This window comes from Apteryx mantelli, chromosome 2 (genome assembly GCF_036417845.1).
Source record: "Apteryx mantelli isolate bAptMan1 chromosome 2, bAptMan1.hap1, whole genome shotgun sequence".
NCBI lineage: Eukaryota > Metazoa > Chordata > Aves > Apterygiformes > Apterygidae > Apteryx > Apteryx mantelli.
The window spans coordinates 4,369,912-4,389,430 of NC_089979.1; the positions used below are offsets into that span (position 1 = coordinate 4,369,912).

General features: G+C 58.9%; 1 protein-coding gene across 1 annotated transcript; it reads left to right on the forward strand.

The window, feature by feature from the left end:
* The first annotated feature begins 10,722 nt into the window (after positions 1-10,722).
* On the forward strand, positions 10,723-19,244 carry PTP4A3 (protein tyrosine phosphatase 4A3). Its single transcript, XM_013953280.2, has 5 exons — positions 10,723-11,124; positions 12,928-13,020; positions 17,038-17,168; positions 18,082-18,156; positions 19,068-19,244. The coding sequence occupies exons 1-5, from the start codon at positions 11,020-11,022 to the stop codon at positions 19,183-19,185; spliced, it is 522 nt and encodes a 173-aa protein (XP_013808734.1). The 5' UTR covers positions 10,723-11,019; the 3' UTR covers positions 19,186-19,244.
* Positions 19,245-19,519: the final 275 nt, after the last annotated feature.

Here is a 19,519-nt window from a genome sequence, read left to right on the forward strand (position 1 = left end):
CCTGCAGCCTGTGCTGAACCGTGCAGGAATATTCCTGCAAGCATAGGGTGAAATCTTGAGACCCAACACTGGGCAACAGCCTGGATCGCAAGGGTGTAGAGGACAGAGAGGGAAACCGGGTGAGAGCACAGGGTCTGGATGGTGGAGGAAGTTTGAGGAGGGGGAGAGACCCCCAAACGTCCTCTCAACATGGGGCCATTAACTTGGAACAACTCCCTTTCTCCAGAGTTGGACTTCTCTGGGCGATGCTGTCTATAACTTGATGCCACCAGAGAAGACCTGTGTGTGGGGCTCATAGCAGAAAATACTCAGAGCATGTTTTCTCCTCTCCTCTCCCACGTTGCCCACACATCAAGGGTGGGTTATGGTGTCCTTTAAACACAACCTAAAGGTTTAAACCCAGCCTGTTGGGTATGTTGAGCTCCTGGAGCCGTCCGAGCACCTCAGCCCTGTTCTTCACCCCCAAACGTCCGTCGACACCACCGCGGCCGGTCGGCGTTGTGCAAGAGGCGCCGGTGATGCAAAGCGGACCTGGAGGGGCCCTGCCCGTGCCCTTTGGTCAGGGCCGCGGCACGGCAGGGCGCGCGGTGCCCCTGGGCTGCTCGCTGCCACCTCTCGCCCACATCCCATCGCCAGGAAGGGCACAAATCGGAGAACGGCATTCAGATGCGGGGGGAAACGGGGAGGTCGAAAGGCAGCGAGACCGGGGCCCAAAGCCGGTGGGCAGCTTCTGAAAATAACATCACCGGCCGCTATTATTATTATTATTATTATTATTATTATTATCATTTCTTCCCAAGGATGCGCCCAGGGAAACGCGAGCAGCTCGGAAACGCCCGGCTGGAGGCCGCGCTGCCGGGAGCCGCGTCACCGCACCACGGGGACCTACCCACTTTTCCCAAATCCCGGCCGCGCTTGCCGGCTTCCCCCCATCCCGCTCCACCCCGGGGCCTCCCGGCGCGGCGGCGCGCGGAGCCAGGGCGGCACTGGCACGCTGCGATTCGGGAGGCGGCCAGCTCCGGCAAGCGCGTTAGGGTTCCCCGCGGAGTCGCTCGCCTGCGCTCGCCCCCCTCCGCTGCTTCCCCGAGCTGGTGCCCGGGATCGGGAATCAAGCTGGGATCTGCGGAGGGCCCTCTCCTAGCTCGCAGCGAAGCGCCTTCCTCGGAGCCGCCTCTCTTTCCCCCTCCCGCCCCAAGATTTATTGGTTTTGCTTCGAATCCAAGGCAGGAAAAAAACCTCTGACGTCGGCGCGGCGCTTGCGAGCTCCTCGCCGCCGGCAGGGCAAGGGGGCGGAGGGGATATCCCGGATCATAAAACCGGGATCTCGCTTCGAGCGAGGCCCGGGGTCCCTCCATCCGCCCTGCGGCTGCCAGGTCTCTCCATCCCATCCCGTGCCTGGATCGGGGTGAGGGAAGGACAAGGGGCTGTGGTTGGAAGAGGGGGGGGGATCCTTTTCCGTCCCCCCCCTCGCCGCCGAGAGGCAAATGCAAGATAAAAAAAGGAGCTGATCGAATTACCGGGTGCTCGGGTGCGTTCCCCGGTTGCACAACCCCGTCAAGGCTGGGCCCTTCCTTTTATCTGGCTATCTGTCTGTCTGTCTGCCTGTCTGTCTGATTTTCCTCGTTCCTGTCTCTTTCCTCCCCGTCTCCCAAGTGCCTCCCACTTGCAAATATCCACACTCACGTCCAACTCGGATGGTGGTATCTTCTCAGCCTCTTTCTCCTCTGCCGAAATCCCACCACGCTTTGAATATGGCCGGTGCTGTCATCCGCGGAGCGGTACGGTGGAGACCAGGAGCTTTTCTGCAACTTTGTGCAGGAGCCGGTGTATGACGTGCTAAAAGGTGGTGGAAGGAGATGCATGAAGTGGTTTATCCAAAAAGCGACCTTGCAAGCGCTTTTTGGGGGGCTCCTCGTGCCTGCTGAGCGCTCCCCGCCTGCCTCCCTCTGCACCCACATAGTTTTATCCTTTTCCCTAATGTTTTGCTCAAAAAACAGCCCCATGGCCGCTGCCGCTTCCTGCCCCAGGTGCCCGAGGCGGTTTTCCGGCCGGCGCGACGGGTGGCCGGCCGCCCTGGCCGCGGATACCCGCCTGCTCCTTCCGGCCCTGTACCTGGAGCAGGACTTCCCGGCTGCCGCTTATAGCTCTGCCTGCAGATGTTGGCTGCTGCTGGGGGATTTTTGGTTTGTTTTCTTCTTTCTCCTCCCAGATCTTTCATGTTTGGTTCCTGTTTCCTTCCGCACACGCTACCGGAGGAAATTGCGGCGTGTTTGCTTCCCTCTGACCGGAGCCTCGCTGTGGTCGCAGCCTGGATCCGGTGCGTTTCCGTGTCCTCCTCCCCATGGCTACGCGCCGAAGCCCCATGGACCTAGTTGCCCTGCTCCGAGACGCAAGTCGCTTTGCTTTTGCATCTCCCTTGCCATGCTTGGTGAAAACACACAGTTAAACTTTTAAAAACAAAATTTTGGGGTTACATCAGCTTCAGTGCTGTGCTTTCCTGCTCCAGCAGTGGGGCAAGTGGCGGTGGGGCTCTCGGACCCCCATCTTGCATCACGATGAGCTTTGTGAAAGCATCACCCTGCAGCTCGGCATCCCTCTTTCATCTGCTCTTTTCTTTTTGGCTGATGTCAACCGTAGTCCGCTGGGACCACAGCGTGAGCGCAGCCATGGAGGAATTCTGCAAAACTCTTACGGAAGAACATCTGGGAAAGCTCAGAAGTGTGCGTGAAATTTTCAGGAGTGTCAGGGTGGAAATGCTCTTGGTAGAGTTGAGGTTGGGAGGAGAGAGGGAAGTACTTAATTACTAGTAAGGGCAAAGGGCCGGTCGGTGTCTTGCTGTGTGGGTTGAAACTAGGACAGAAGTCAAGCAAATATAACGCAAATTGGTGTTTTGTTAGGCTTTTCTGAAAGTCAACTTTGAAAATTAGATGTGCTCACTCCTGAGATACCTATATTTATACACGAGTAAGTACATATTGTTTGTGTAAATAAGACCTTTTGTTACAAGTGCCACTGCTGGAAAAGCATGTGGAGTGAAAATTTGGCTCTGCAAAGCTTCCTTTTCCTTTGCTTAGGGAGTTACTGTGTTTAGGAAAGCATGACCTGACTTTATCAGCTCTCCATGTCCCGCTACTCCAAACGACACTGAACCTCGGCCGTTCCAGCAAAGTAGCTGACAAGTTTGGCATTTGCTAATCGGTCCCGTCAAGCCGTGGAATTAATGCTGCAGTGAGGCACCTTCGGGGAGGTTTGCTGGGAGGCAGGAGGGAGAGAAGCCCGCACTGTCCGGGCTTCGGCCATGCAGGTGGGAAGGGGCACAGCGCTTGGTTATTCACAGAGGGCATTTCACTAGAAACTTGCTGGCGTACATAAGATTTCGTTCCCGATTTCGCCCGTAGGATCCATGTCCTGCACCGCTTTTGGCTGCTGTGAGTCAACGCATCAGTACCAGAGATAGGGTGGGCTGCCGCTGCTCCGAGCAGCTCTGATAGTGGTCGGGCGCTCTTTGGACAAGAGTGCCCGCCTCTTGACATGTCCCTGTCTGCTGGCACGTTGGTGGCCAGAAGGAGGACCTGGACTCTTCATTTTGCACAGAGGTGCCAGAAGAAACATCAGACCCTTCTGCTGGGGAGGAAACTTGGGTAACCAAGGAGAACCTCATGATTTAAGCAAGCCGGGCCATTAAGATGGAAATAAGATACTTAGGTTTGTCCGTGGGAGAAGCTGAAGGACGAGCAGACCTGTGTAGCACGGGTGCAAACATCCTTCGGAAAGAGGTGAAGGTGGGCTCAGGTTGCGACAATGGGAAAGTCCCAGGATGGCTGGGTCTCCTTGAGGCCAGGTATTGAAGTCACTCGGGCTCCTTGGCCAAGGGGTCTCCTGGCTCTGCTTGGAGGAGGTGGCTTGCCGTTGGTGGGAAACCATTGTCCCTGTCCTCCAAGGCCATGCAGATTATTTTCTGGCCATTGCATTGCTCTCTTGCCATGTCGGAGAGCTTTCGTGCTGGATCCTTGCCAGGCTCTTGTCTATGAAACTTCTTGTATGTTTGAATTTCTAGAAAAGGGCTCCCAGTGGTAAATAGGAGATGTTGAAAGATTTCTGGCTTCCGGCTTCACTTGAGGACTCGCACGTGGGTCTGGGTTGTCCAAGCTGCCCATCTCGGCGTTTCTTAGCTCATGCAAAGGGCACGGTCCTCTCTTGTGGGATGCCGGAGCTGCGGGGCTCTTCCCTAGGAAGTAGGGACTTATTTTGGAACGAGATTGCTTCATCCATCTAAGTGTGCTGGAGTACCCATACGGGTCCAAAGAGCAAATTTTAGGCCTCAGTTTAATTCAGAGGAAAGCTACAGACAAGCTCTTGGACCCTTTGATCAGCAGGCAGGGACGGAGCTGGGGAATGCAGTGCTGACCTGAAAGAGAGGAGCAAAAGGGGAACGGGGCAGGCTCAGAGACGCCGTTGATGATGCCCGCTTATCGCGTGCTGCGATCACTGCTGGCGGAGGCTCCGGCAGAGCAGGCTGGGCGCAAAACTTAATTGCAATTCACCCGGTGCGCATTTCTTCCAGGGGCTTTAAATGAAACAAGCCCGTGGTGCACCACCGCTTCAAACAGCTCCGACACGGAAATTAATGCCAGCGCCTGCGTAAATTGAAAGGCGAACGCCTCTGCTGAAGGCAGCTCGTAGCGGGCGGAAACCCTCGCTCGGCGCGGCAAAACCACCGGCGTTTCTGGGCGGCGCGGGAGCAACCGAGGCGAGTCTCCGGCTCGTTACCCCGGACGGTCGCTCGGGGCTTGGCGAGCTTCCCCTGCCCCGCAGCCCCTTGCGCGCGCGGCTCGAAGGGCACGCGCGCTCGCCGGCGGCGGTCGGGCGTGCTCCGTCGCTCCTGTTTCCGCACGGTTGCCCCACGCCGCGGACGTCGGCGTGCGGAGGCAAGGTAGCGGGGTTGCCTCGCGGCCGAGCAAAACGTTGCTTGTCGTCTCCCTTCTTCGCTTGGCAGGTTATTGATATTAGCTGAAACATCCTTTTCCACGTTGTTCTGCCGTACTTAATATGGTAATCGGCATCGCAGCCCGGGTAGCTGGGGATGATTTGTGATTGAAAAGCCATTAAGAGTTTACGGGCTTGGGGCCGTATTGCCAGGATGTGCATTTTGCCAAAATACTTGAAATGCTTCCACTGAAAATTAGACCTTGTGGGAAATGACTGCTCGCTTTTCTCCTGCGCGGTCGCTTCCCATCGAATCTCCATTACTGGCAGCAAAAGCAGCCAAGCCAATAAAAAATTACATCGTATACAGAGCGCGTATGGAGTACGAACCGCGGGTTGGAGGACAACGGCGCAGAGTTCCCAGCGAGCTACAGCTCCCGAAGTGCAGCGCAGGCTTGGAGCTCGCCGCGGCCGCTAGTCCCACGGCGGGGCAGGACCGGCGTCGTGCATCGTTTGCCGTATTTCTCAGCGGGTTGCCGTGATCTGTGCGCGGGGCGTTTGGGCATTTCCAGCGAAGAGCGGCAGGTTTTGCGCTGACGCTGCGCGGCGGCCGGCTAAAACGCGGTTGCAGATAGCGTCGCGTTGTTTGGGGGAGAAGTTCTTCCTCGCTGCTTTTCCTTCAGCCCCACCAGCACCTCCTGCTTCTCGCACGAACGCGCCGGTCCTACGGCTCCGTCCCGCGGCTCGCGGTGACAGCGGCACTTAAAAAGCAAGACGGGAATTTGTAACGTGGCCGCTGCCACCCAGCTGGAGACACCCGGAAAGGACCTGAACTTCTGTTCAGCGAGCGCTGAGCGCCTTGGCCCCGAAAATCAGCTCTCCTTGAAATGCACCTTGCCGGAGGTTGAAGAAACACCCTCCCCGGCACCGAAAATAGCTGCTCACGGTTAGACTTCTGCGTCACGCGGGGCTGGGACACCAGGGCAAAGCAAGCAGGGAGGCAGGGGGCCCGCGCGGCTCTTCCCAGCCGATGCTCCGCGCCGTCTGTCCCAGGAGCACCTCGAAGCCGGCGGCGTAACTGAAATCACGCTCGGTAGATGTTGCTTTTCAGGGCGGCGGGCAGGCACCGGGACGTACCTCTGACCTTCAGCCTTGCATGAGGAGCTGCGCCCGGAGGTCTCGGGGCCGGAGGAAGCCTCCTCCCGCGTGCGAAAGCCTTGCAACGTGTTTTGAAACGCCGCTTTTAATTAAAAGCGGCGTTTTTGTTCCCATTTCCTGCTGGCAGCAGCTGCTACGGCTGGAGCTGCGCCGCGGAGGACACGGCGTCCCCCGCTCCGGCCCTCTCCTCCGGATCTTTTCAGCTCCCTCGCCATTTATTTATTTTTCTGCTTTCTTTTGCAAGCTAATACGTGGGGAAGCAGCTCGGGCGGCTCTCTTAAGGCTAATTTAGTCCTCGCCGACGTTTTGCACCCTTCCCTCCCGCCGCAGGATGCCCGGTGCCCCGTAGCGATGCGCGGCTGCAAAAGGCAAAGCGTCAAGCGTAGCGAGACGGACGTGTGGGGGTACGTGGGGTTGACCGGGGGTGGCCTGGACCACCAGAGGATTGATTCTTCTTGCCCAAATCACAGCTGCCGTGCGAGCCCCAGAGCAGGCAGTGACAGGGGCCGAGTTAATAAGCCACGTGGCTTCGCTTGGAAAACGTCAGGCTGTTCCTGCTGGTCTGTATTCAGCCCCCCAAACTAGTCCGACCCGTCGGGGTCAAGCTGGAGTATCAACCCCTCCGGAAAAACCTCTGTTCAGGGCTGCTTAACCGAGCGGACTCAAAATCTGCGGTCTTTGAGCCTGCAAAACCCCCAAACGCCTCGACGCTGCCCCATGAGCAGGCTGCAGCGGTGGGTGGGGTGCTGCTCGTCCGCGGGGACCTGCCGTCGGAGCAAGCGTTTTGGGTGCAAAGGAGGCTGTTTCCCAAAGCCCGGTGGATCCTCAGATCGGCTGAAAGTGCTTCAGCGGAGAAGCCGCAGGGCCGATCCTTGGGCCCGCCAGGGAGGCCTGAAGGGGGCAATTAGAGCCTCTAACGACGCGGCAGGAGCTGAAATGAGATGCTCCTTCGCATCCTTCATCCCGAGGCAGGTGCAAAGCGATGAGCTGCTGTTTTTTGGGGGGGAAAAAAAAAACCATCAGTATCGCACAGAAACGCTGCGGGGGAAAGATGGGTTGTGTCTGCGAGTCGGCGATTTGGGGTGATTCCCGCTTTCCGGCGGCTCCTCTCTTGGCACGGGCGCCTGCGTCTGCAGAGCTGCTGCTCCTCCCGTCCCTTTGAAGCGCTTCAGGCGTAACCTCTCTTTTTCTTGAAAGCAAACAGCGGGAAAAAAAGAAAATGGAGAGGATGCCCGCGAGCTTCTCGTGGGAAACGCTTGCTTCCCGGGTTTCGGGCGCTCTTCTCCGCGCCCGCCGACGGCTCTGCCCTCGGCGTGGGCCGACCGCCGACCCTGTGGGAGCCGTCTTGCAGAATTCAACCCCGAATAACGCCCTCCGCCGAGAAAAACTTTCCTGCAGTTTCAGGCTAGAGGTGCCTCCGTAACATCAGCGGAAAGGACGAAGTTTGGCGAAAAGGCTGGCAGCGAATCTCAAATTTTCCGTTCCCTGAGACGATTACCGCACGAATCGCAACCTCTGCTCTTTCCGAACAGGTTTCCCCCCGCCTTTCCCCGGTCCCGGCTCGAGGATTCGCAGCACGTGAGTCGGCGCAGGGATTTGTCGCTCCCTGCTGAACTTGGCTCATATTTCGGCCAGAGGCGGGTATTTGCGCTCAGCCGAAATTTCAGCCTCGGTCAGCTGCTAAAATCTGACTTTTGCTGGAAAATCCCCGCTGGGAAGTCCTGCTCGCGCTCTGCCGTGCCGGCTTGCGGCGAAGCCTTTGCCGCTCTGCACCCGTCTCCGGAGCTTGTATCACCCCTCGCTTTGGTCGGGGGGTGGATTTTACAGCGTGAAAAGGGCTGGGGAGTGACGGTGGCGACAGTAAGGGGGGCCAAAAAAAAGGGCTGACCGAATGCTGGAGGATAAAAATCTGCTCTTAACCCTCCTGTCTCCCCTCCGGCTCTTAACGCGGCGGCACATCACGAGCGCCGCGACGTTTTCGAGCTGGGCTTGCAGAGCATCCTTGCAGGGCGGATTCTTCTGCTTCTTAATCTCGCTTTTTTTAAAAAAAAGAAAAAAAAAAAGGAGAGGGAACAAACGCGCCCTAACCGAAGGACGTTCATCCAAAGAGCTGCTTGGCGAACCGCGGAGCTGGCTTCGTCCCATCGCCGCGTGGGGATGCAAATGCTAAATAATTCGGGTGCTAGCGGGAGGAAGGCTCGCGATTTCAACAGCCAAGGGGGGCAAGTTGCGGTGGGAAAGCAGCCGCGCTTCTCGTGCCGCATTGCCTGCTCCCTGGCCTTTTTCTTCCTTTTTTTTTTTCTTTTCGTTGCTTTATTTTTTTTAATCCCCCCGGGGCGACGGCAGAAAAAGGGGCCCCATATGTTTTCCCTTTTCCGGGAGAGGGAAAGCCGGTGCAAACGGCCGGCGGGAACCTGTTTTTTCCCCTTGGCTGCTGTCGCGTTCGCAGCTCGCCCGTCAACCCGACCCCGCGCCGTTCGGCGGACGCGAGGCTTTAAATAGAGCGAGCAGGTGTCTGCCGCGCGAGTAACGGGAGACTCTGCTTTTCGGGCCAGGAACGTAGGGGTTTCCCATCCTTGGACATCGGCGAGACCGTGACACAAGGGACGGCCACCACCGTTGGCGGTGATGGAGAAGACTGTCCCTCGGCTGGCCTGGCGCTGGTTGCCCCCTGCTTGGCTTGACCCCTCCTGGGCGATGGCCAACTCAAGAAGGGGATGGTGGTGTCCTTCATCCTTTTGAACCATCTCCTCCAAAACAAGGGTTGTCCCTGCAGTGGGCGCAGCGGGTCGAAGTCCGAAGGCGTAAACGGTTTTTGCTGTTCATGCAAGAAGCGCAGACCAGGTGGTCTGGTGGGAAGACCTCGGTCCGCATCTTGCATGTCCTTCCCCGGCCTCCGCAAGGTGTTTGAGGCGGTCAGTGCTCGGTACGCGTCCCAGCCCGGCTCCCACCATCCACCCGGCCCCGTTTTCCTGAAACAGGCACCGCCCGCGTTTCGGCTCCGCGCCGCCGCCCTCCCGCGTTTCGGGCATCGGCTGCAAGCGGGAAGAAAACCGAGCGGAGCATTTGCTCGCCCGTGTCGGTTTACTTATGTGCTTATGTTCTATTTTGAGGATCTGGCCGCCCGGCGCTAAGCAGCCGGTGACCCGGGCAAGGTACGAGCTTCAAAACAAGAGTCCGGCCGATAACGCCCGGCCGCTCCGCAGGGTCGGAGAGGGACGCCGGGCGGCCTCGCTGCCCGGGCCCCTTCCCGCACCATCCGTCGGCTCTTTGCCAGCGTAACCCCGGTAGGAATTGATGCTCCTTTACTTTTTTTTTTATTTTTTCCCCCCTTTTTTCGCTCTGGTGAGATAATTAAGCGGCGGGAACGGCTCGCGGTGCTGGGTTAGCGGGCGCTGCCGACCGTGCCGGCTGCTCCTGCGGCTTTTTGGGAGGCTGCTGCGGGGGGAAGGGTTAAAATATCCCGCGAGGAAGGAGCACGATCCGGGGCAAACCTGCTGCGTTTCTCCTTGCGGCTTCCATCCTCGGAGGGGAAGTGAGGCCTTGCTCCGCTCCCCCCCCTTTCCACAGGGAAAAGCTCCTTTGCAAACAGCTCAGTTGACCTAAGAGCATTAGGGAGGCGTTTGCCGGACGCGACCCGTTTTGATCCCAAACACCTGCAAAGAGAGGGCAGATCCGTGCTGCAAACCCGCGCTTCCTCCCCTGGACGGGACGGGAAGGATGCAGGATAAGGGCCGCGCGTCTCCGAGAGGGACGGGGACGGAAATATAACGGAGCCGCGGGGCCGGTGCGCAAGGGGGGGAGCCGGATGCGCCCACGGCTCAGCCCCGAAATCCGGTGGCACGCTGCCACCCGGGCTCCCGGGATGCACTCTCCCAGCAGCGGGAGCTCGGCTTTCCTCTCTTCTCGGCGCCGCTGCGGAAACGCGGCCGAGTCGCGCCAAAACGCGGGCGGCCGCGCGGGGATTAGGGGGAGCGCGTGCCCGGCCGGGAGCGACGCGGGATTCGGGGCTCTCGCCGGCGCGTCCGCCTCGGCCGACTCTTATCCTGAAGCTCATCCCGGCTTCGGAGCATCCCGGCACGAGCCGGCGGCGGCGGCACCGGAGCGGTTTCATCCCCTCTTGTCGCTCCCCCCCCCCTTCCCCGCCGCGACGTCCCCCGGGGTTATTTCGAGCCCGGCGCCGGGGGCGAGCTCACGGCTCTCTCTCTCTTTTCCTCCCCTCGCAGCCGCTCTCCGACGGGCCCCGGGATCGATGGAGGCGCCGGGAAGCGCCTCGGAGCACCGCGACGCCCGGCATCGCGCCCCGTGAAGCGGCGCCCGGCCCTCGGATTTAACCATTCAAGGCTCCCGCGCATGGCTCGCCCGACCCGGGGACTTGTGCCGGCCGCCGCGGCCCCGTAGGCTCCGGGCTCCCGTCGCCGCTCCCAAGTACTCCACATATCCCGATGGGGTAACGTGACGGAGGGGGGGGACCGTCGCGCCGGCAGCATCCCCATGCGGAGGCCTTCGTAGGGAGCGGGCGGCACCGGCGCCTGGCGAGGACGGCGGCGCCCGCCTGCGCGCGCCGAGGGAGCCGACACTACAGCAAAGGGATTTTTTTTTTAATTTTTATTATTATTATTATTATTATTATTGTCATTATTATTATTATTATTATTATTGTTTGGCTTTTACCACAGGGTCTGCCGGGGAGGGGGGGCGCGGTGCGGCGAGGAATCCCACGCGCTCCCGAGAGCTGGGAATATTTGCACAACGTTTGTATATTGAGTTCCCGAATTTTTTTTTGAATTTTTTTTTAAGCGCCGAGCTTTTTTTTTTTTCCCCCCTCCGCGCACGCTTTTTCTTTTTTTTGTTGTTTTTTTTGTTGTTTTTTTTTGTCTTGTTTTGCCCCCCCCCCACCACTACTCTGTATCACCGTCCTCCTCGGATCCCGCCATGGCCCGGATGAACCGTCCCGCGCCGGTGGAGGTCTGCTACAAGAACATGCGGTTCCTGATCACCCACAACCCCACCAACGCCACGCTCAGCACCTTCTTGGAGGTAAGGAGGGGAGGTCGGAAGGGATCCCGGTTTTGGGGCTAAAAGCCACGCTTTTGCCATCGCAAAGCTCGATCGGGGGTCTGCCCTGGCACCCTTGGTGGCCGGGAGCGGGGCTAGATCCGGCTCCACGGAGGCAGCGGAGCCTCTCCTCAAGCAGGTTGCATCCTCCTGCCGGACCGTGGTGGCCCTGGGCCGTTTCGGGGCAGGGCGTTTTGGGAACGCGGAGGAGGAGCGGGGCTTCCCCGTCGGCGTCGCGTCTCCTGCAGCCGCTCTCCCTGCCTCTCGGTAAGGACTTTGCATCTCCGAAGCCCTGCAGACCCTCCTGCACCCGCTCTCCGGAGACGGCCATCCCCTTCCTCGCAACCCGGCCCGGAAAACGCTGTGCCGGCTGCAGCCGCCTGCGTGCGTTCGGCATTGCAATGGAGACGGGACTCATCTGCTCCGTGCCCGCGCACACCGGGCAGGAGGCGACCGGGAACACGCCAGCTCCGGCAGGGAGAAAATGAACCTCTCCTCCAGCCTAGCTAGTCCTAACTTTCCGTGAAGCCCCGGAGCGCAGAGAGATTTGCCGCGGTCCGGCAAGCGCGCGAGGGGAAGGGATCATGCCGGCCCTCCGCGAGAAGCCGCGGAGATGATCTCGTGCAACGCGCCGCGCGGCCGATACGCCGGCACCTAATCCAGGGCCGATGCGCGCTCCAGGTGATAAGCCGCGCTGGAAAAGGACCAAGTCCCTGCCTGCCTGCAGCGTTCAAGCAATTACCTGTGGGATGCGGCAGCAAGACACCTAAGTCGGTGAAGAAGGAGCCCCGAGGAATTTGCACGATGCCGACTGCGTTCGGCTCGGCTACGTCAAGCGGCGGCCACGGAAGTCCAAAGCAGTTGTCCTGCGTTTCGGCAGCGGTTTAAACAGCTCCGTGCATGAGCATCGCTCCTTTTTTTTGGTGCCCGTGTCGGGGAGAGGAGCCCTAGCTCCTTTATTTTGGGTGTCGCTTTAGAGCGGAGCCTCAGCATTCCCACGGAGCGGCGCAGGGCGTTGCGGGCGTCCGGCTGCAACGGCCGCACGTCCGTCCGTCGTCGCCTCGCCGGCATCAGCGTGCACCCGCTGCCCTTTCAGCTCGGGGAGATGGGGGCCGGTCGGGAAATGCACGCTGGAAAAGAAGAAGTTGCAAAACGAGGCTCTTCCAGCTTTGGAAAAGGTTATACAGCCCCTTCTGATAGTTACTGTAATAACTCGGGTTCTGCTAAGCTTCAAAATTTGCTCTCCGAGGCTCTGACCTCAGCAGCTGCGTGTCCGGAGAGAAGCAGCGCTCAGATCCCGCACACGTTGCTAAAAGGGACGTGGCCGGGTTTATATCTGGTCAAAAAGCGTTGAAAAGCTCCTGCCCCATCACCGCTGCCGGATTGCCGCCAGTTCCCCAGGGGTTTTTCTCTCCCGTTCCTGGGTGACCTATTGCAGCGGCCCAGGAGACGCGGCCCCTACGTGGGAACCGGCAAACCGGCTTTTTTTCCCTCTTCCCGCAACGACTCCCCTCGACTCGCAGGGATGGCGAGGCTTAATTTTACCGGGGCTGATAAATCCTTGCAAGCTGGCGGTCATTTGAGAAATATATTGCGCTTAAGCGCTTTAGTGGTAGCCCGGTCTCGGCATCGGGCTTCGGTGGCCCCTGCTGCGACGGAGGGCAGAAGTAGCGCCCGAGCAAAGCGAACCCTTGAGGCGCTCTTTTCCCTGGAAACGGTCTGGGTTTTTTTTGGAATACCTTGGCGGATTAAAAGCAACCCCCCCCTCCTCTCCTCCCTCCCCAGGACCTGAAGAAGTACGGGGCCACCACGGTCGTGCGGGTGTGCGAGGTGACCTACGACAAGACGCCCCTGGAGAAGGACGGCATCACCGTCATGGTAGGTGGGCGGCGGGGCGCGGGGCAAACTCGCTCGGCTTTTCCTACGGCCCGGGGCAAACGGTTTTGGCGTTGGGGGGCGCGGGGGGGGCTTTGCCCTCCCCCGGGGCTGCAGCAATTCGCCCTCCGAGACGCGTTTGAAGGTGAAAAGCGCTTTGCTCGCTGGTGATGACGCCAGGCGCCGGTCAAGCGTTGCCCGCTGCTCGGCGCCCTTCGTAAGCAGACGCGTTTTGCTTCGGGTGAGCATCCTCTGTACCCCAAAAGGGAGTTTTTTCCAGCTCAGAGAAGCGCAGGGAGGAAGGTGTCCAGGCTGGCAGGTCAGGGTCACCTCCAGAGTGTCAAATATATGTAAAAATAGCCGGCAAGCCGCTCTGCCCTTCGATAACTGTGTGCTTCCCGCTGTCGAGCTCAGCAGCCTGCTCTGCTCCGGCCAGGGAAGAGCTATTTTGAGAGCGGTTGCTTCGATTACAGCTCTAGGGCCTGAAATCCAAGATCAGCACAGTGAGATTTCGGTCTGCTGCTACTAGACAGAGAGCAAATTGTGCCCTCCGAGCCCGGGAGCTCTGCGCGGGCACGAGATTGCTTTTATATCCAAACGCCGGCGGATTTTGCCGCGAACGCTCCCCGAGGCCGGTCCTGCCCAGGAGCGCTCGGCGAGAGGTGGGTTGCTCCCCGCTGCGAATTCCCGGTGTGGGGCTGCAATTCAGCTGGGACTTTAAAATAAAGAAGGAGCTGCCCACGCACTCGAAACTGTGACTCATGCAGCCGAGTTGGCAGGCGCTGCCAGCTCTGCCTATCGCTCCGGCTTTAAAGCATCCAGGGTGTTAGAGCGCCTGATCCCACGTGGAGGAGGCGAGTCATTCCTATGCGTTATCTTATCCAGGGGGTATAAAAACTGTGCTACTTTTTTTTTTTCTTTTTTTTGCACTTTCAGCAGTTGGCGGTGTGCAGCTTTGGGAAATCAAAGGGAGCGAGGAACGAGCGGAAAAAAAAAAAAAAGACAAGGATGCTTTTAAATGCCTGGGCTGTATCTTTAATGATAAGTGATGGGAGATGATGTCAGGCGTGATTGCCACGCTCGGGAATTTGCTCAGCCCTCGTGCAGGCTGTGCCAGGTGATGTGAGGCCCGCTTCCCAGCCCCGTGTGGGAGACGATGAGTAATCATCGGATAAAAGCGGGGAGCTTTCATCAGGTTGCGTCTGCCTGGAAGAGCAGAGAGAGCCCCGGAGCCTGAGCGCTGCGGAAGTGCAGGTCCCGGGGTCCTTTGCTGAACTGAGATGTTTCTTCTGGTGGGCTCCAACCTCGCTGTTCCTCTCCCCAGCTGCCAAGTGAGCTTTGTCTCTTATTTAGGAAGTCTTTCGAGATCCTGGTGGTGCAGAGATCTCTCAGGGAACTTGCTGGTTTGGGGAGGCTGAAGCCGTAAAGCTTGTTCTGGTCGAACTGCATTTTCCAGCCAGCCCAGACGATCCTGCGCGATGACCTTCAGGCAGCGCTTAGAAATAGTTTTTCAGTGGGGAGAAGTCACGGCTCGCAGAGCCCCAGAGGCAGCCGGTGAAAATGCTCCGTGTTCCCCGGAGCTGGCTCTTCTGAGGACAGCAAGGACGCACATCTAGAAGCACGTGCCTGTGCGCGTGTGTGTCTAGATGCATCCACAGCCCTCGCTTTTCGAGCAGACGCCCGCTAACTCGGCACGCTCAGACTGCCGTATCCGTCGGGACTCTTCTGTTCATCGCCGCCACCAGGAACAGGGTGAAGGGCAGAGTTTGGTCTGTAAAAGGTCGGAGACTAAGTCCTACATACAGGATCTATATATAGGATGTAGATATCTATGTAGGATATCCTATATAGAGATATCTTTATAGATCTAGCCTATATTGAGATATCTATATCCTATATATCTGTAGACAGCTCTATCTATATAGGTGCAGATGCATCTCTCTATACATCTCTATGTCTACATATGTACATATCCGATATATCTATAGATAGACTATGTATCCTGGCTCTGGTCCTCCAGCCTCCTCCTGACACTGTAACGGCAGCGGAGTTGCAGTGCGCAGACATCCGCAGCCGCGGTACCTAACCGTGCGGCGGTCCAGCCCTGGCACGCTCTCCTGGCGTTTGGACCGTGTGGCTTTGGATGCGTCTTCTCCTTTCAGCACCTCTGCGTGCCGTAGGAATTTTGGAGCAAAGTATAAAACTAACGCCGCTGGCTCAGCTGGGGATTGCATGGGCCACGCGCAGAGCTGGAAGTCTCCTATTGCAGATCTGCAAAAACCGAGCCGTGCGTGTGGCCTTTGCAGCCTCCAATAATTGGCAAAGACAGTATAATTGCAGTAAGTGCGAATGGGTGTGAGCTGTAAGTGCTTAATTGCAGCCTGCTTTGATGCCGGGTAGGATTGTAAGTAGTGATTACTGAGTCTTGCCTGGAAGAGGCATCCCAGCCGGGTCCAGTCCTGTGCCACGCCGTGTGTATCTGCTCCTTTTTCTGGCCACGTCTTCTCCGTCTGCAGAATATCTCTCTGAAGGCGTCTCAGAGCTGCTTCTCCGCTTTGGAGGAGCACACTGGGGACATCTCCAGAGCAAGCGAAGATGCCGACACCTTGCAAGGCTCTGCAGGGCAGCAGCTCCCTTGACGTTTGCACGGGTTCCATCCCGTCACATTCCCATCGCTCCTGGGGTGGGCAGGGTCTGCTGCTTCAGCAGCTCTTCTTTAAAGTTGGAGATCCGGGCAGAAATCCTGCCGGAGAATCGGCACTTTACGATAGCTGGAGAAAGCTGTATGTTAGGGGATGACTGTGCATCATCCCCGGCGTGAGCCTGGTAAACCAGGCCCCTGGTGACCTGTGTCCTCGGCCAAATTCGTGCTTTCCCCGTGCAGGGGAAGGAGATGGTCTCGCAGTACAAGCACAGGCTCCATAGGTGGGGTGACTCAGGCATTAGCGTTCCCTAGTGCTGTTTTCCTATCAAAGCCCTAGGCAACTGAAATTGCGTTACCTGTTAGAAAAGGGCAATAAAATAAAGCTTAGCGGCTTTTTGCAGCACCTTGTACCAGCGATGACTCCGGCGCAGCAGCTTAGTGACTCAGTCCTTAAACACGAGGATTACGGCCACGTGCTTGCTGCCCGCCGCGCGCCCCGGGGCTGGTTTTCGCCGTGCTGCATCTCCATCAAGCCTCCCCGCTGGGCCGCCGGCCTCCGTAAGCCGCATCCGTCGGGGCTCCGGTCACCCAGAGACTAACTCTCCGTCTCGGAGCAGGGTTGCAGCAGGCGACCGCAGTGCAAGGTGCCGCATAGCCAGTCGCGCTCGGCGCAGCGGCGAAAGCCCCAGTGTTTAGTCCGTGCGGCTCGAGGACCCTTTCTGATGGCCGGGGAGGTTGTGGCAGAGAGAGAGGGTGGCCGGCAGCTCCTGCAGGCTTTGCGGGGAGGCGTCGGGGCAGCCCCGTCGAGGTCGGGCTGAATCGCGGTTTTCCTCCCGGAGACCTCACAGCGCGTTTGTACCAAAGCTTGTTGTGCAGGAAAGTCTGTACTGAATCAGAAACTTTGCGGGCAAATCTTCCTTTGGATGCTTTGCCCGAGGGCTTAGCCGTCAGAGCGGTGTAATTGCTGGAAAGCACGCCGTTTGGCTCGGCCCCCATCGAGCTCTTTGAAGATGGGCTTTTTTTTTTTCCTGTTTTCCTTTTAAAGCCAATCTGCACCGGGGCAAATCGCTTACTCGAAGCTGTTGCATCGCCTTGAGAAAGGGCACCCCGTGTGTACCCAACGGCCACGGCTTGCCTCCCCGTGGGTTTTCACCAAGCCCCTTCGAATGGCGTGGGACGGGGATGCAGCCCTCCCTGCGTTCAGCGGGGCTTTTTGCTGCTCGCTTACCCACGCGAGCAAGGGAGCTGAGCACGGTTAGGCTCATCTCAGCAGTGAAAGGGGTGCTCGGTAAGCGAGACCCCGCTGCGGGCGAAGCGCCTACCCGCAGGGGTCTGACCGGCTGCGCGCTCCTCTCTCACTTCTCTCTCGTCCGTAGGACTGGCCATTCGACGATGGAGCGCCTCCTCCGAGCAAGATCGTGGAGGACTGGCTCAACTTGCTGAAGACCAAGTTCTGCGAAGACCCCGGCTGCTGCGTGGCGGTTCACTGCGTGGCTGGCCTGGGCCGGTAAGCGAGAGCCGGGGCGCCAAGGGGCTGCGTGCTGCTGGCGCCGGAGCCAGCCGCTCTCCATCCCCTCCTTTAGCAGGAGCGTTGCGTGCAACGCAGCAGGAGGCAAAGACATTAGTGAGAAGAAGCTGTAGAAGCTGTGGTGGTGGTGATGGACCCAGGTGGTGGGACTGCGAGACGGACACTGGACAGGCCCTTTTGCCCAGGACATCACTCTCAGAGTTCTTGGGGGAGTTTCAGGGGTTAGCGGCACGGTCGTGGGGATGCAAGGGACCTTCCCATGTCTTCTCGGCTGTGACAGGTAGATCCATCCCCAGGTAGATCCATCCACCCAGCTGGGTGATCTCAGGGTCTCTGGTGTGTGTGCGGGCAAGGACGCAGGCAGGGCCCGGGGCGCATGGTGCTGTCCTGCCAGTGCCCGGCAGCGGTTTGGTTTCTGCTGTTAGCTCGTCGTGGGAAGTCTTGTAAGGTGTCGCCCACTAAAGCTGGAAGCTGCTGCCTTTAGCTGCTTCGCCCCTCGCTGCTGCAGACCGGGGAGGTTTGCAGGGAAGAGCAGGGTTGTATTTTGCATGTGTGTTTGCATCCAACTTCACTACAGATAGTTGCTAAAAGCTTCCCAAATCCATGTGCTTGCGAGCAGAAGAGCAGCAAACGGGCGCCAGCTCCGTCCTGTGGGTTTTATCACCTTCGGTGCTGGAACAAGCTGCTCCCTGGGGCAGCTCTTGCAACCAAATTACAAGAAATTGCAAACGAAAAGCCAACGTTTGCCATAAATGCTCCGTTATAACGCTGCGTGGGGGCAGTCCCTGCTGCATCCTCCCGTACAGACGGGATAGCAGCGCCCTGGATCCGGGCTGCGGCGCAGGGAGCAAATGCAGCTGGGTGCGTGACTGCCGCTCTCGTTGCCTTTCAGCGCTCCTGTCCTCGTAGCGCTGGCCTTGATCGAGAGCGGCATGAAGTACGAAGACGCCATCCAGTTCATTCGACAGTAAGTAGTCCCCCCCGAGGAGCGGCGTTTAGGTGCCGGGAGAGACACAACTCCACCGCCCGTGTGCCGCTGCCTCGGGCACTGCTGCGAAACCTCCCCGGGGCAGGAGAGCGGCTTGAATCCGGCAGGGAGCAGGAATCAGAAAGCCCGGATAGGACCGGCCGGTGCCCTCCGCGCCGTGCCTGAGCGACGTCGTTCACCGCCGCCCTCGCTAGCTATTAATCGGCTCCCAACGCATCGCAGCCGTGAGGTTTTTGCCGCATCCTTGGGGCAGCTGCCTTGCTGCCAGCACGTTTTTTTTTCTCCCAGCCGGCTCGCGGGGTTGTCGGTGCCGGGGATTGCTGCTCGGGGCAATGCGTCCGCGCAAAAGGAGGCGGCCAAGATGCAGCCTTGCCGCGCTGCGAGCGTTTTGCACTGATCTGACTCGACGCCGCTGCTGGGGTCGGCTGCGTTCACGTGTCCCCGTCTCCTCCCCGGGCTGCCTTGAGCGCTCGCCTGCCCTCGCGGTGAACTGCATCAGGGAATCAGGCTGTTTGCAGCCAGCCTGTAATTTTTTTTTTCCCCCTCCCTTTTTTTTCCTGGATGAGTTTTCAGCTGGGTTAGTGCGATGGAGCGGTGGGACAGGCAGCAGGACCGTGGGTGGGGAGAGCGGGGCAGCCTTGGTGGGGGCAGCATGTGCTTTGCTCAGCTTAGACCAGGGTGAAGCTCCACAGCTGCTCAAGCAGCCTGGCCGAGCGAGCTTTTCGGCTGTGCACATGCATCCGCAGTCTCCAAATCCTCGTGTTGCTCCCGCTGGTGGTTCCCATGGGTTTCTGCACTGAGCTAGGGAACAGGGATGGGTTTGGAGGGGTCTTCTCCTGTCCAAGAGCAGCACCGTTGACTGTTGGGACCTTTCTTCTCTGTGTCTGCAGGAAGCGCCGAGGAGCCATCAACAGCAAGCAGCTCACGTACTTGGAAAAATACCGACCAAAGCAGAGACTCCGATTTAAGGACCCTCATAACCACAAGAACAAATGCTGCATCATGTAACCTCAATGACCTCTTGCCAAAATTCGTGCACACAGACACACGGGCACTCGCACGCATCCCACCCCCCCCTCCCCGTCCCTGCACACCTCACCCACCACCCCGCTCGCGGGCCCCGCTCCGGGGGCTCGGGCAGGGCAGGGGAGGGGGGGGAGCTCGATGGAGCACCACCGACATGTCCTTGCACCCGGAGCCGAACCCCCCGAGAAAGGCTGTCTCCACCCGCCGCGACCCCGAGGAGGGAAGGCAGCGCTGCCCTGGACTCTTGGCTTTAGCAGGCAATGAATTCACGTGTCGGTTCTTCGTCGCCTTCCTCCCTCCTCCTCCTCCTCCTCCC

What these genes read in the sequence shown, in the direction of transcription:
- PTP4A3 (XM_013953280.2), top strand. Translation starts at nt 11,020, where the DNA reads ATGGCCCGGATGAACCGTCCCGCGCCGGTGGAGGTCTGCTACAAGAAC. An exon ending in CGCTCAGCACCTTCTTGGAG is followed by an intron (nt 11,125 to 12,927) that starts GTAAGGAGGGGA and finishes CTCCCTCCCCAG; the next exon opens with GACCTGAAGAAGTACGGGGC. An exon ending in GCCATCCAGTTCATTCGACA is followed by an intron (nt 18,157 to 19,067) that starts GTAAGTAGTCCC and finishes CTGTGTCTGCAG; the next exon opens with GAAGCGCCGAGGAGCCATCA.